The following is a 15,727-nucleotide window of genomic DNA, read 5'->3' on the forward strand; positions in this document are numbered from 1 at the left end:
CCTAGCCACTTTCTGTTTTAGGTGATTTTTTTTTTTGGGGGGGGGTGGGGTGGTCATGGGGCTTGAACTCTGGGCCTGGGTGTTGTCCTTGAGCTCTTCAGCTCAAGGCTAGCGCTCCTGAGCCACAGCACCACTTACAACCTTTTCGGTCTATGTGGTACTGAGGAATCAAACCCAGGGCTTCATGCATGCTAGGCAGGCATGCTACTACTAAGACACATTCCCAGCCCTTTAGTTGAGTTTTTTAAAGTATTATCTTGTGCTTTTGCATAGGCCCAGCCTTATACTGCAATTCTCCTACCTCTCTAGTAGCTGGGATTATAGATGAACATCACCAGGTATTTTGGTGGTACCATGGATTGCATTCAGGATTTTGTTGAGTTTGCTAAGCAGTTATGTTTTCATTTAAGACACATCTCCAGCAGCTTTCTCTTTGTCTTTCCTTATTTTCCATAGGGTTTTGTGTCTGGGCTAGCCAGTGCTAAGATCCTGCTTCAATATGTTACTGGGGGTGAAAGAGGTGTCCCATTGTACCCCAGTCACTAGCTGAGATGGAATATTGTGAACTTTTTGTGTAGGCTAATCTTGAAGCACATTTCCAATCTTTGATTCCTGTCTAGCTAGTATTACAGGGTTTTTGTTTTTTTTTTATATTTAAAGATAAGGTTTTGCTAATATTTTTATTCAGGATGCTTTTGAACCATGATCATCTCATCTCCACTTTCCACAGACTAGGGGTTACAGGTTATGTGACACCATACATACATTCCTTTCTCTAAGGAAAATATCTTTTAAAAACTGCTGTTAACACCCTAGTCCCATCAATTTTACCAAGTGCTGGTTGCTACTCAGGAGCCTAAGATCTTAAGATCGTGGTTTGAAGCCAGGCCAAGCAATAAAGTCCATGAGACTCTTAGCTCTAATGAACTTCTAAAAATTCAGAAGTAGAACTCCGGCTCAAGTGGTAGAATGCTAGCCTTGTGTAAAGAAAGCTCCGTGATAATGACCAGGCTCTGAGTTTAAGCCTTAGGATTGGCACATGCACATGCGTGCGTGTGCGCACACACACACAAACACACACAAAACCAAAACCAATTTTTTTGAGCATGTCATGTTTTTATTTCATGCCTTTAGTTTATATTTGAAAGTATTCTCTAGATTATATTTAGTAGAAATATTTTAACTGTCATTGCTAGAACACATAGCTATCTTCTATTGTGATTTTTATTTAAATTACAAAAGAATTTTGAATTCTATACCCTTGACACTTGAATGTTGAAGGAAATTGAGTTTTGAGACCTTTCCATTACCAACGAAGAATATATTTTAAAACTTCCATTTCCTTGCATCTTATTTTTTTTTAAAGTATGATACACTCTAAATATGTAACAACTATTTTACCTATTGTAAGCTTTGGAAGGCATTACCTAAGTCATGAGAAAGCATAACAATTTTTTCTGTGAATTGTCAAATTCACAACTGGCACTTTTTTATTCTTAGGATGCATAATGTACAATAGTTTTTTCTTCTTAAAAGATTAGTCATGGTTTCTTAAATAAAACACATTGTTTTGACTCTTTGGGAATTTAATGTTGGAGTACAAAGGCATTTTAGACTGCTTGAATTCTTAGGATACAGAACAAACCACTAGAGCTCAAGTTAGAACATGGAGTAAAATTCAACAAATGTCCTAATTTTACATGAAACAAAGATCAATAGAAAATTATCTCAGTCATAACATGAGAGTATAAAAAGCAAAATAGATTGTCTGCTTAACTCTCAAGCAATAACTTAAAAGAGGAGATGAGAATTAGAAGATAACTATTAAAAAGTCATATGAAATGAAAATTGGCTATTTATGCATTCAGATTAAATCAAATAACATACAAGTAATGTGCAAAAAGTCAAAATAAGTACTTGAAAAATTTCTATGATTTAAAACTAAAAGGGCAAATTTCATCACAATTATTTCTAGAAGTATTACTTTAACATTTTATAACTTTACAATACTAATTCATCACTCTCTTAAGGTCACATTTTCAGTTAATTGCATGATTTCCAAGTCTTCCAAGAGCATTTTCAACTCTGCATCTGTATCTTTGTTTCCAAGTATTATCAAACCAGTTTCACTGCATAAAAATGAAACACACACTGAACTTTTACTTAACCATATGAAAAAACATCTCCAGTTCCACCTTGTCTCCAAAGAACATTTTCTGGGGGGAGATTGTTTTTTGTTTTTTTTTTTTACCTGGTTCTCCTGTGATATCTCTGCTGCAGGAGGTGGTGGAGATTCTTCACACACTGCAAGGCTCCGAACTAGCTTTAATTTTGAGCTTGACTAGAGAGAAGTATTTAAAATTAACACTACATTTCATAAATCTAGGGCTTATCTACCAAAAGTCCCATGAAGAGTGTTTGCAAATTTCTTTATAGCTTTGCCATGTATAAAATTGGGTGAAATGTACAAGTTAAATATATAATTAAACACTACTAAAGTCCTTTGTTAGAGGAAAAACAACAGTTGATGTCTTGAAAATTATAGCAATAGCAAGAATGAGAATAATTCCAACTTCAAAACCAAAGAATGGTGAGAAAGCGATTTATTCTATAGAAATACCAAAGATAAAAAAGCAAAGCATAAAAGCGACTTGGCAAGACAAAAACCCCAAATAAAACAAAACAAGCGTTTTGCTCCCCCAAAAATACGAAAAGTAAAAAATAAACTAAACTGAATGTAGTGCCATATGAAAACAAGGATTCATCAAGCATGAAGGAAGGCCCTTGGCATGCCAGCACACCAAAATATTTACTATACCTTAGACCTTTTTCCTGTCTGTCCAAATGACTGCAGTGGCCGCTGAATACACAATAAGAAAGATTTTTATTAAATTCCATACTGAGACAGTAAATTTGTTCTTATTTGTAAATCAAAACCACAGGAAAAACTAACTTTGCACAAAGTATGCAAAATGAGGAAATCAGAGTAGGTTCTCGAGTAAGTAGATTCTTCCCCAAATGACACTTGTAAAAGATTCTTTAAAATACTTCTGTGGGTTGACATTTTTCTTTAGGTCAGTAAATGGCCACAATTTCTGTTAACTGAACACAAGGCAACTTGTAAAGTGACTTGTAATAGCAAAATAGAACACATTTGTTCAGTCTTTTATATTACATTTTAGGCAGTGTTCAATGTATGGAGGAATGACACTAAACAACTCAATTTTAAATGTCAGAGCTCAGAAATATTCCTATCTTTCTGTATATGTGGTGCTGGGGAATTGAACCCAGGGCTTCATGCATATGAGACGAGCACTCTTGCCATATCCCCAGCCCTATTCCTATCTTTCTAAAAAGAATGCTTCAAATACACAAAGAATCAGAATCCTAGCAAATACCTACCAACTACACCTTTTTGACACATTAGGAAGTACTCTACCAGTTTTAGTAATAGAATCCTACCCTCTGTAGTTTGGGGGCAGGTCAATGAAACAGAAACGAAGAAGACAGACATACAATAGAAATGTTTAAGCATGACTGACAGATAATGAGTGCCACAATCTGGGAACTTAGTAAGAAAATTAGATCTAAACATCAGGCTATCGTTTGTGAAATCAAGTGACTGTAACACAAAACACCCTTCCTATTTCTATCTCATCTACATTCCTAAACCTAGTACCAAATAGTGAAGGGTCAATCACTTATAAGACTATAACAAGAAGGAGCTAGTTTGCTGACAAACACAAAATATACTAAAGTCCTTCATTCTCACACTAGAATATTTAACATAAAAAAGAAAAAAAATGCCTCTATTTTAAATGTACCCTAAAACCACTTCTCTGGAAGCCAATGAAAACAAAAGTCCACAGTAACAATACATATCATAACCCATATTTTGAATTCAAAGGTAAGAAGCACAGTATTCTGGGGATTTTTGACTTCAGATCACCAAATTGCTGATAAAAGCGATGGGGTTGGTGGGGTGGGGGGGAGGAATGAAGTCAAGATCGGGTGGCTCTTGCCTATAATCCTAGCTACTCAAGAGACTGAGATGATCATGGTTTGAAGCCAGCCTGGGCAGGAAAGTCTGTGAGATTCGTATCTTCAATAAGCTACTCAGAAAAAGCAAAAGTGGCCTCTGGCTCAAGTAGTCGAGTGCTAGCCTTGAGCACAAAGAGGATCAGGGACAGCACCCAGTCCCCGAGTTTAAGCCCCAGGACTGGCAAACAACAACAACAACAAGAAAAAAAAACCTTTCTGCTTCTTAAAGAGAAGAAAATGATATGTATATATGTCTACATATGTACACACATGTGCTTTGTAGTAATGCAAAAGAGGGCACCTGCAAGTTGGTACTGTTTTGTTTCCACCTGCTTTCTTCTTTAGTTAGATGGAAACTCTTCACTGATTAAAAATTACACCAATAAACAGAAGAAAAAGAAGTTGTAACTGGACAACACTTGTGGCTCATGCCTGTAATCCTAGCTACTCAGGAGGCTTGAGATCTGAGGATTGTGGTTCAAAGCCAGACCAGGAAGGAAAATCAGTGAAACTCGAATCTCCAATTAACCACCAGAAGACTGAAAGTGGAGCTGTAACTCAAAGTGGTAGTATTAAGCCTTGAATGAAAGAGCTCAGGGACAGTGACCAGGCACTGAGTTCAAGCCCCATGAGTGACCAAAAAAAAAAAAAAAAAAAAAAAAAAAAAAAAAAAAAAAGTTTAGGGTCAGATTAAATACTTAAAAGGAAAAAAGTGAGAGAAAAGTAATGGATGAAAACTAGGAAAATGTACATGACTAAGAGAGCAGAAAAGAAAAATGTTAGTGAATGGCTCATCCTTTAATTTCATTAATCTCTTGCAATTCTAAGTATTAATGATATAATTCTATATACTAAAAATGTCTAAGAAGTGATTAGCTAAGAAAGTCAATGCTGTATGCACATGCAGAAGAACGAGATTTAAAATTCTAATTTTGTTTCTTACTAGTAGGTGATTTATTTTTCAGTTTACCCTTAACTATACAAAAATTCATACTATTTGTATTTCAAGAACAGGTTCTTGAAAATTTATACCATGGGACACAAATAAATTTTTCTTCTAATGAAGAAGAAAATAAAGAAAGATTCCAAAGTTCTTACTGTATACCACACACTGTGCCAGTTACTGAGGAACTGAAGACAATTCCCACTCTCAAGAATATGACAGAATAAATTACTAAATAGCAAACAACCAGCTGGGCACCTCTACTCAAGAGGCTGAAGATCTGAGGGTCCAAGTTTAAAGCCAGCCTGGGCAGGAACGTCTGTGAAACTCTTTATTTCTAATTATCTATTAAAAAGCCAGAACCAGAGTTGTGGCAAAAATGTTATAGTGCTAACCTTGAGGACAAAAGTTCAGGGACAGGGCTGGGAATATGGCCTAGTGGCAAGAGTGCTTGCCTCCTACACATGAAGCTCTCGGTTCAATTCCCCAGCACCACATATATGGAAAATGGCCAGAAGGGGCGCTGTGGCTTAGGTGGCAGAGTGCTAGCCTTGAGCGGGAAGAAGCCAGGGACAGTGCTCAGGCCCCGAGTCCAAGGCCCAGGACTGGCAAAAAAAAAAAAAAAAAAAAAAAAGAAAAGTTCAGGGACAGTGCCCAGTTCCTGAGTTCAAGCCTCATAACTAGCACATGCATGCTTGCACACACAACTAGCAAACAACCTAAGAGCCTTAGAATCTTAGTCCAATGCACTTCACTTTTATAAAAACAAACATTGAGGTATATGTCTGTAATCCTAACTCTTCAGGAGGCTGAAATCTGAAATTCTAGTTCAAAGCCAATGCAGGCAGGAAAGTTTGTGAGACTTTCACGTCCAGTTAACTACTAAAATGCCAGAAGATAAGCTGGAGTACTAGCCTTGAACACAAAAGATCATCAAAGACAGTACCCAGGCCTTGAGTTCAAGCCCCAGGACCAGCACAAAACCAAAGAAACAAACAAAAAAACTTGTTGTGAATTACATATTCTTGTGGTAGACAGAATTTCAAAGATGGTCCACAAGACAATACAAATTTAGGAACAGCCTGTATATGATGAAATTTTACAGAATTAACCAAGACTTAAGTCCGCTGATTTTAATATAGAGAAAATGAAGTGAAGCCTTTTAAGACCACAAGTATTTCTGGTTTGGAAACAGAACAAGTCAAGACAGATTTAAAAAATTCAATACAATGCTGTTAGTGTTGCAGATAAGAGAAACCATCTCTGAACTATGGTTAGTTTCTTGGGGCAGAGCCTGAAAGACATCCTAGAAACACATCATATTCAAACCATTAGGGAACAGCTAGAATGAGCCCTAAAAGCAAATACTTCTTCTCAGCATATTTTAGAGAAGGGCTCAGCCTGGCTGACAGCTTTGATTTTGGTCTTGTTAACATAAACACCAAGTACAGAACCCAGATGAGTCTAAACAAATATTGCTTTATGTCTCTCAATTCATGATAATTTGTTACACAGTAAAAGAATATATTACTATAGAAGTAAACCTTAAAGAAAATGAATCATTTCACTTAAAATAGCAAAGAAGAGGAATTATATAACATACACCAGAAAATGTGGCATTCACATACATATGTACAAAGAAGGAAAAACTAGTTCTGTTTATTAAATACCTTTTATTTCCTACTTTTGTTATGTTTGGCAGCCAGATTTGGCTTTAAATAGAAATTCTCTCAAATGATTTTGTGTGTGTGTGTGTGTGTGTGTGTGTGTGTGTGTGTGTGTGTGTGTCTATGCATGTGTGTGTGTGTCCTAGGGCTTGAATTCAGGGCCTGGTACTGTTCCTGATCTTGTTTGTTCAAGGCTGGTGCTCTAACACTTAAACTACAGTTCCACTTCTGGTTTTTTGATGGTAAATTGAACATGAGTCTCATGGACTTTCCTGCTCCAGCTGAGTTTGAGTCATGATCCTCAGATTTCAGTCTCCTGAGTCAGTAGGATTACAGGCATGAGCCACTGGTGCTTGGTTTGATATTCAAGTATTTTTCAGATGGACTTTACATATTTACAACCTACTTTTCACATGTGACAGGTCTTCATTGTCACGGCAAAATTTTGACAGCTTACTTAACAACTTTTACTAGTCCAGAGAGATACTAATTAAATTGAAATTTAGAAGGCTTAAGGACCAAGCCCTCAGTTTATAGTTCATACTGTTTATATTGAATTACATAGAAACGATGTCAACAAATAGCTACATAATATAAAATATTCTTAGTGGAATCTCAGGAAAACTGAAAAAAGATCAGAATAATCTTTATGAGTTATACTAGGTTTCATCACAAAAATAACTGTCAATGCCAGGCACTGGTGGCTTACAGTAATCCTACCTACTCTGGAGGCTGAGATCAGAGGACAGCAGTCCAAAGCCAGCCCAGGTGGGAAAGTCCTTGAGACTCTTATCTCCAATTAAATACCAGGTAACTGGAAATGGCACTGTGGCTCAAGTGGGAGATAGCCTTGAGTCAAAGAGCTCAAGGACAGTATCCAGGCCCGGAGTTGAAGCTCCATGACCAACAAAAAAAATTTAAAAAGTGAAAACAAAAAGAAAAACTGTCAAATATCACTCAAGATATGAAATTGTATTCATTTATAATTAATATCTATTATGAACAAAATACATTGTAATGGTTGAAAAATAAGAACTGGAGATTTTCAATATGTAATGGAGACTGGAATACTTATTTTCTAGGTAAGAGCAAAGATTAATGGTAAGTTTATGGAAAAGTATAATGAATTCAATGTCTAGCTAAGGTCAGAAGGTAGTATAAACAATTCAAGCCAGACTGCCAATTTTTATTGGAAAACAACAACTACCACCAAGAACAACAAAGTTTTTTGAGTCAAGAGAGCTGACTTAAAAAGAAAATCAAAACAGCAACAAAACACAGTACCTAATTTTATTTTATCACTATTAAACTTGTGGCCCATAGACCACAAGGTTAAACTCCAAAGGTCTAAGTCTCAGACCTTAAGAATAGTCAAGACAAAGCCACAGACTCTCTGGTTTAGTTACTTTGAACATTAAGTGAATGTAAAGGCTAGTTCCAAACTATTGGTTATAGGTATGAAAATCACCCACAGAAGTAAAAACTAGTGTAATTATTTCAATATCTATAATATGTGGTGGCCATATTTTTCCATTTCATAGTAAAGTACTGTGAAACCAAACTATAAGGGCTATACATATGACTCATGTTCAATAGAAAGAATACCAAAACTGAGAAGTAATTTTATGTATACAAGGCAAGCATTCTACCTCTAGGCCATATTCCCAGGCCCCTGAGAAGTAATTTTAAAAAGTAAACTTCATTATGGAACGTGAATTGAAGGATTTAAACAGTTGAGTTTATTAAATGTTAATAAAAACAATAAAAAAACAGCACATCACATAGAGTTAATAGAAACAATCATTATTGTATTGAAATCTGGTAGAATATATGTCAAGAAATAAGCTTTGCTTTTTATTTTCTCCCTTGTCTTACAATAAAAAGATAGATTTCAGAAGCCATTTACCTGCTCATATATAATTGACAATAGTTACTGGTAAGTGTAATGATAATATTCTTGATAACATGTTTCATATTAGGCTCAATGTTCTAGGTTTTGTTGCATACATACTTTTTCATCCTTTGTCTTTCAAAAAGGAACAGAATTAGGAGTACGATCTAAGTAAATTTATAGAGACTTGAATCTTGTCATTAAAAAATTCTTTGCATGTTTCATTAATTAAGAAATTTGGTGATGACTACTGCTGTTACTGATAAAAAATTGTGACCCTGTGCCTATTGATTTTTTTTTTGAGACAAGTTCTTGCTAATAAGTCCAGGCTGGTCTTGAAATCCAGATCCTTCTGCCTCAGACTCTCAAATGATGGGATCACATTATAAATGTGAACTGCTAGATTGGTTTTCTGAGGAAGGTTATTTTTTTTTTTGGTGGTGGTGATGGGGGGGAGAGGAAGACAGACTTATTAGGTTGCCACTGCTTTATTGTTGTCTATCTCCCTTTTAAGAAAAGCATTAACTAACTTCAGAGAAATCAGATCTAAGATTTTCATTTTAATTATCAAAGGGTTTATTATACAAAACATATTCAAAATACTTTCTTGAATTGATCCTGTGTGTAAAAAATTCACTTACATATCAGCAATTATTTGTGTAACTCTAGCAAGCAAGGCCTATCTGTTAAAAAAAGAAAATCAGCTTTCTCATTTCCTCCACAATACAATTTACCAACACAACTTACACAAATTTGATTAGTCCCGTTGTTAATAATGTGTGTGATGGAAAGGGCACTGTTCCAATATATTTTAGCTAGTGTGTATATACAACCTTTAAGAAATAACTTGAAGTTGCCAAAGAAAGACAAAAATATCTAGCAATATATTAGAATAGGCAACTCTATATGATTTAGAGAACTATTACTGCTTTTATTTTTCAGTGTCTGGTAACTATATAGTCCAGACTGTGCTAAAACTTGTGATCCTCTTAGCCTCTAGGATACTGCTAGCTCTCCATGCCGTGCTAACCAGAACTACTATTTTTTTAAACAAAACACCATATTCCTTGTTGATGCTTAACATTATATTGATGCAAAAGCCTATATTTTTTTGTTGATGCTTAAAACAGTTGACTTTTACATCATTTTAGATGAAAAATATACAAATTATTGTGTGTGTGTTGGTCATAGGGCTTGAACTCGGAGCCTGGGCACTGTCTGTGAACTTTTTCACTCAAGGATAGCATTCTACCGCGTTGAGCCACAGCAACACTTCCTGTTTTCAGGTGGTTAATTGGAGAAAAGTCTCACAGACTTTCCTGTCCAGACTGGCTTTGAACCATGATCCTCAGATCTCAGCCTCCTGAGTAGCTAGGATTACTAGGTGTGAGCCACTGGTGCCCAGCTAGAAAAATTAACTTCCTAATGTTATCTATGTTCGTTCCCAATTTTCTATTACTTGAACCTGTTACTTCACTGTAGTAAGCCCTTTCCCATGACACTCTGATGGGGCCTTTGGTTCTTTAAAGCTCATAGTGGAGAAAGTATTCTACCATAGAGTAAACTCTAAAAAACAACTGAAGAAATAGATGAATTAATGAATTAGCATGAAATTAATTACCATATATTCTTTCATCCCTTTCTCTCCAAATCTTAATAGCTAACATCACATATAGAACATGTGGTAAAAAAAAAAAATCAGGTCTTTTTTTGTATACAGTGGTATTTCCTTGGTACAGAGTAGGATTTAAACTAAATTTACTGTAGTATAAACAATTGCCCATCATGTGATCGTAGTCATTAGAATGTTCTTATGCTAAGTATCAAGGAGCATCACAACAGACATGCTAGAAAATGATACAATGCAGATTAATCATTTGTTCATAAGCAAGGCCTCCAAATATGTAGGAAGAGGTTAAAAGGAAATCTTTTATCATTTCAATCACAAATGCAATAGAATTTCAGTCAATTTTCTCCAATGAAATCAGGATACTGGCATAGCAATTACTGAACGGCAATAGTTTGATGTTTGAAAAATACTATTACTGAAAATGACTGGAAAATGGTTTACTCCTAATTTCTTAGATTTATATACACTTGATTGTACTTAATCAGTGGGGCCTGATGGCTATGGTTCAAAATGGTTGAGAGCTAGCCTTGAGCAAAAAAGTTCAGGGAATGCTCCAAGGCCCTGAGTTCAAGCCCCACAACCACCACCTCCAACAATAACAATAACTAAAAAGGAACTCAGATGTTGCAAGCTTTCTTGTCCAGGCTGGCTACAAATCATGACACTCAGATCTCAGCCTCCTGAGTAGCTAGGACTTAGGTAGGAGCCATAAGCACCAAGCAATCTAAATACTTTTAATATAAAGCTATAGGAAGTGCTATCATTGTCTAACATAGCAACTGGCATCTAATTGGGAAGTAAACAGTTTCTGACTGAAAGAATAGACTCTGAAGGAGGTTGCTTTACTTATCTTTAAAAAAAGTAGAGTTTTAAGGTTTTGGGGTTTTTTTTTGGCATGCAGTAATTTTATTGATATATTTTCCTTTTGAGATAGGGTCTTTTAAATATAGTTCAGGCTCAATTTTATTCCTGGGATTACAGGCATGTGCCACTTTATTTACCACAGGTTAGAAAGAATGACAGAACATTTTATCCAAAAGAAAAAAATTCCTTGTTCATAAATGTGAAGACTGATCTTAATTTTCAACTTGATTGGATTGAGAGATGCGTAGGAGATTAAAAAAGAACACCTGTGGGCAACCTGTGGGTAGGTAAGTGCATTATCAGGGCTGGTCATTGACCTAATCAATGGCTGAATCTACTAATGAATTCAAAATATGAATTATAAAGAGTTGGTGAAATTATGGAAGATGGAGCCTACTTAGTGAAAGTGGTCGCTGGGGACATGACTTTTAAGGGTTGGTCTTGACTTGTTACTCCTCTTTGCAGCAAAGAGAAAAACACTAACATGCCCTTTCTCCCTGATATCTCTGTGTTGTCACAGGCCTAACGCAATGGACTCAGCTAAATGTGACTGAAACCTTTGAATATGTGAGCCAAAATAAATTACCATTTTTTTTTTGTCAGTCCTGGGGCTTGAACTCATGGCCTGAACACTGTCCCTGGTTTCTTTTTGCTCAAGGCTAGCACTCTACCATTTGAGCCACAGCGCCACTTCAGCCTTTTTCTATACATGTGGTGCTGAAGAATCGAACCCAGGGCTTCACGTATACGAGGCAAGCACTCTACCACTAGGTCAAATTCCCAGCCCAAATCATTACCATTTGAAGGTGTTTTCCTTAGGAATTTGTCACACCATGAAAAGCTAATTACAAGGTTAAACTAAAACATACTTTTCAAGACAGTATTTTAAAAGCTGGATATAATGGTATACGTGTAATCCCCAAACTAAAGGATAACCAGGTGCTCGTTCCTGTAATCCTAATTATTGAGGAGGTTGAGATCTAATGGTTCAAAGCCAGCCCAGGCAAAAAAGTCCCTGAGAATATTATTTCCAATTAACTACCAGAAAACCAGAAGTGGTACTGTGGCTCAAAGTGGTAGAGCAGTAGCTCTGAGCAAAAGAGCTCAGGGACAGTGTCCAGACCCAAGTTCAAGCTCCATGACCACCACCACCAACAACAAAAAATGTAGAAAATGTAGTTATAAGTTTTCTTTTTCTTTCTTCTCATATATTTTTAAATTTTTTTATTTGTGGGCTTGGACTAAGGGCCTGAGCAATGTCCCTGGCTTCTTTTTGCTCAAGGCTAGCACTCTACCTTTTGAGCCACTGAACCACTTCTGGCTTTTTCTGTTTATGTGGTGCTGAGGAATCAAACCCAAGGCTTTGTGCATGCTAGGTAAACCTCTACCACTAAGCCACATTTCCCAGTCCCTTATAAATTCTTTTTTTTTTTGGCCAGTCCTGGGGCTTGGACTCAGGGCCTGAGCACTGTCCCTGGCTTCTTTTTGCTCAAGGATAGCACTCTGCCACTTGAGCCACAGCGCCACTTCTGGCCATTTTCTGTATATGTGGTGCTGGGGAATGGAACCCAGGGCCTCATGTATAGGAAGGCAAGCACTCTTGCCACTAGGCCATATCCCCAGCCCCCTTATAAATTCTTTTCTATTGAGAGACAGGTTTAAATTTTCATCTGAGATGCTTTCCTGATGATATGAGTTATCAAAATATAGTAAAGATGTTGTAAGATGTCCAAGCTTGGTTCCAGGCTTTGCTCTGCTTTCTTTTCTCTTAGAACATTCTTTCTCTGATTCTTGAGTTGCTACTTAAGTCTGACTTAGCAGGCCTTCCATCACAGAAGGACCATGACTCAGGTAGTGCTGGGTATAGGGTGTATGAACCCAGAGTTCTAGTCAGTTTTACCAAGGTGCCAGACATGTGAGTGAGGAAAGTAGCACTGGGCTGTCGGGGTAGGCCCATTAGCCAATTAAGTATCACTAAGAGACCACTTTGGATATACCTTGTAGAATAGAAAATGCAATCAATCATACCCTGCTCAATTTCCTAGCTCACAAATCATAATATTTAATAAGAAAATAATCATAAAATTGTTAGCATTTCATTTTCATAAAACAAGTAACTGAAATACCTTATAAAAGAGGATCTGTTGTTCAACTTAATTTCCATCTATGTTTGGAAGGCCTTTTTAATGTTAAGATTTTAGTCTTCATACATGCATAAAGTTCTGTCTTTATATGAGCCCAGTATCAAAAGCATCCAATGACATTCCTCTGTCCTTTATTCACCATACTCTCAATCTCTTTACTTAGTCATGGTTGACTGAGAAATTCTCAGAGGGTTGTTTCTGTGAATAGTTTCTGCATATTCAACTACTTCATTTTTTTCTCTTTTAAGACCACTTAGATTAAATTCTTAATTCTCACAGCACTGGTAATTAGGGGAAAGACAGAACCATAAAGCATATAAAAATAACATACACTGGCTGCATACAAATAAAACAAATTATGTTACAATGATAATATACAAACAAATCAAAGAGCTAAAACATAGGAACCTAATCCAGAGAACTCAAATGTAAGAGTCCAGAATGATCAATTTAATCCTTTGAGAATTCTGGAGTGAATTTTATATGTTAAGTAGCATAACCAAGTAATATTAGTTATTTTGTAGGCATAAAGAAAATCCCATTTACCTGCAAATCAATATTGTTGTCAATACAACGTTCATTCTTCTCTGCCAAAATCTTCCCGTAGTTTTCTGATTTGATAAGATTTTCAACTCTGGTGGTATCTTTCAGTTCTGCCTCCAAATCCTTCATTGTTTCTGCTTCATCTTTTATAGTAACAGTATCAGACATCCTCATCAGCAAAGGTTATTTTAGAATTCTACAGGGAACTTGAAGCCTTAGTGAGAAAAGAAAATAATCTTAATTAGATTTGAAATCCTTTTATACTTAATTACTACACAATATTAACTTCTATGTTCCAGGAAATAATGATGAATATACATACACAGTAGCAGGATTCCTGCTTTAAAGAACTTAACTATTTTCTGGTTTATACGTAAAAACGACACAAAAAATCATAATACAATGTAAAAAGATCTCCAAACAAGATATGAGGTGGTTTCATTTGTGAAAATTAGTAAGAGCCAGATTAAGATACAGGGCAATAACTAGATAGTAATGTATGTGCTTCTAAATGAGTGTACAGTTTTCTTTAAGGAAAACTATAATACTTAGTTAAAACAAAATTTATCACAATGTTCATAATATTCCTAAAATTCTAAGTATCCCACAGAATGTCAATATATTTAATGTCCTTAATAAATTTAAGAAAAACAGTGGTAACTTCAAACTAGTTAGCAAATTGAAATGTAGCAGAAATTAATCCTGAAGATAGCTGTCCTTTTAGGGCATGTGAACAATGTGCCCAAACTAGCAGAATTTAATGTAAACAATTCTGAAATTAAAAGATTAAAAAATCAATGTGTACATAGAAAGACAGATGGAAAAATGTCAAAGCAGGTAAGGCAAAATGTTAACAGTAGAATCTCGGGGTGATTATATTAGTGTTCATAGTAAAATTTTTTCAATTACTCCTTTTTTTTGTTGGTTGTGGGGCACAGCACTGAACTTCCAATTTTGTGGTGGTTACTTGGAGCCTCCAGAGTAGGTAGGATTACAGGCATAAGCCACCAATGTCCGGCTTAATTTTTTTTCTTTTTCTTTTTAATGCCAGTACTGGGGCTTAAGTCAAGGTCTCACACTATCACTTGGATATTTTGCTCAAGTCTGGTGCTCTATCACTTGAGATACACCTCCACTTTTGTTACTTGCTGGTTAAATGGTTGTAAAGAGTTCTATGGACTTTTCTGCCCAGGCTGGCTTATAACCTTGATACTCAGATATCAGCCTCCTGAGTAGCTAGGATTATAGGACTGATACACTAATGCCTACATTAAAATTTTTTTCATAACAATTTTTTTGTTGGTGGTACTGGATATGAACTCAGGAACTATACCACTTGGCTCCCAGTTTTTCTTGCTTGGTTATACTTAAGATAAGACTTAACATTTATACCTGGCCTTACGTAGATCACAATCTTCCCAGTTATGCTTTCTGTGTAGCTAGATAACAGAGCTACAGCACACAGCAACACTAACTTTTTAAAAATAAAACAAATCATTAAATAGTTGTACAAAGGGGTTTCAATTCAACTTGTCAGTTTACATGTATAATGCATCTTCATCAGTGTCACCCCTTCTACCACTTACCCACCTTCTCTTTTCTATCAACACATACCCTCCTCAAGCTTTCTGGCTTTATTTTCACACATGTACAGTGAGTATTCTGACTGTATTCATCTCCCCTTCCCTTGTCTGCCACTCCTCTTTCTGTCCATCCTCTCCCTTCCTCTCAATCCCTGACCACTCTTAAATAAGTCATATTTCAGCTTCCTGGTATTAATTTTCTTAAACTGTTAATTGTTTGAAGAAGTTACACCACAGAAATGCACCACTGTGTATACCATACTATAGTCAGTTTGATCATGTATATATGATTTATATATGTTTTTATATGACTATACTTTAGGTGTAACTTTCACATTTGCCCTTAATCTCTGAGTCTGACTCACTTCACTCAACATGATTTTTTCAAGGTCCATCCATGTGTTTACAAATAATGCATTTT

At 36.0% G+C, this 15,727-nt stretch overlaps 1 protein-coding gene across 12 annotated transcripts in view; it reads right to left on the reverse strand.

The window, feature by feature from the left end:
- Window positions 1–15,727, reverse strand: part of R3hdm1 (R3H domain containing 1) — a 157,923-nt gene that overhangs the window by 88,204 nt on the left and 53,992 nt on the right. For 6 of the 12 annotated variants that reach the window (XM_048345568.1, XM_048345557.1, XM_048345561.1 and 3 more), the window contains exons 3-6: window positions 15,116–15,197; window positions 13,727–13,937; window positions 2,819–2,860; window positions 2,252–2,341 (exon numbers count right to left, since the gene is read on the reverse strand). In XM_048345568.1, coding sequence (XP_048201525.1) covers window positions 2,252–2,341; window positions 2,819–2,860; window positions 13,727–13,897 — 303 coding nt within the window. In that variant the 5' untranslated portion in view covers window positions 13,898–13,937; window positions 15,116–15,197. Of the gene's footprint in view, window positions 1–2,251; window positions 2,342–2,818; window positions 2,861–2,953; window positions 3,103–13,726; window positions 13,938–15,115; window positions 15,198–15,727 lie in introns of those variants that run through there. The other 6 variants (XM_048345562.1, XM_048345566.1, XM_048345560.1 and 3 more) reach the window with 5 other exon arrangements.

The sequence above is a fragment of the Perognathus longimembris genome, chromosome 4, assembly GCF_023159225.1.
Source record: "Perognathus longimembris pacificus isolate PPM17 chromosome 4, ASM2315922v1, whole genome shotgun sequence".
Lineage (NCBI taxonomy): Eukaryota > Metazoa > Chordata > Mammalia > Rodentia > Heteromyidae > Perognathus > Perognathus longimembris.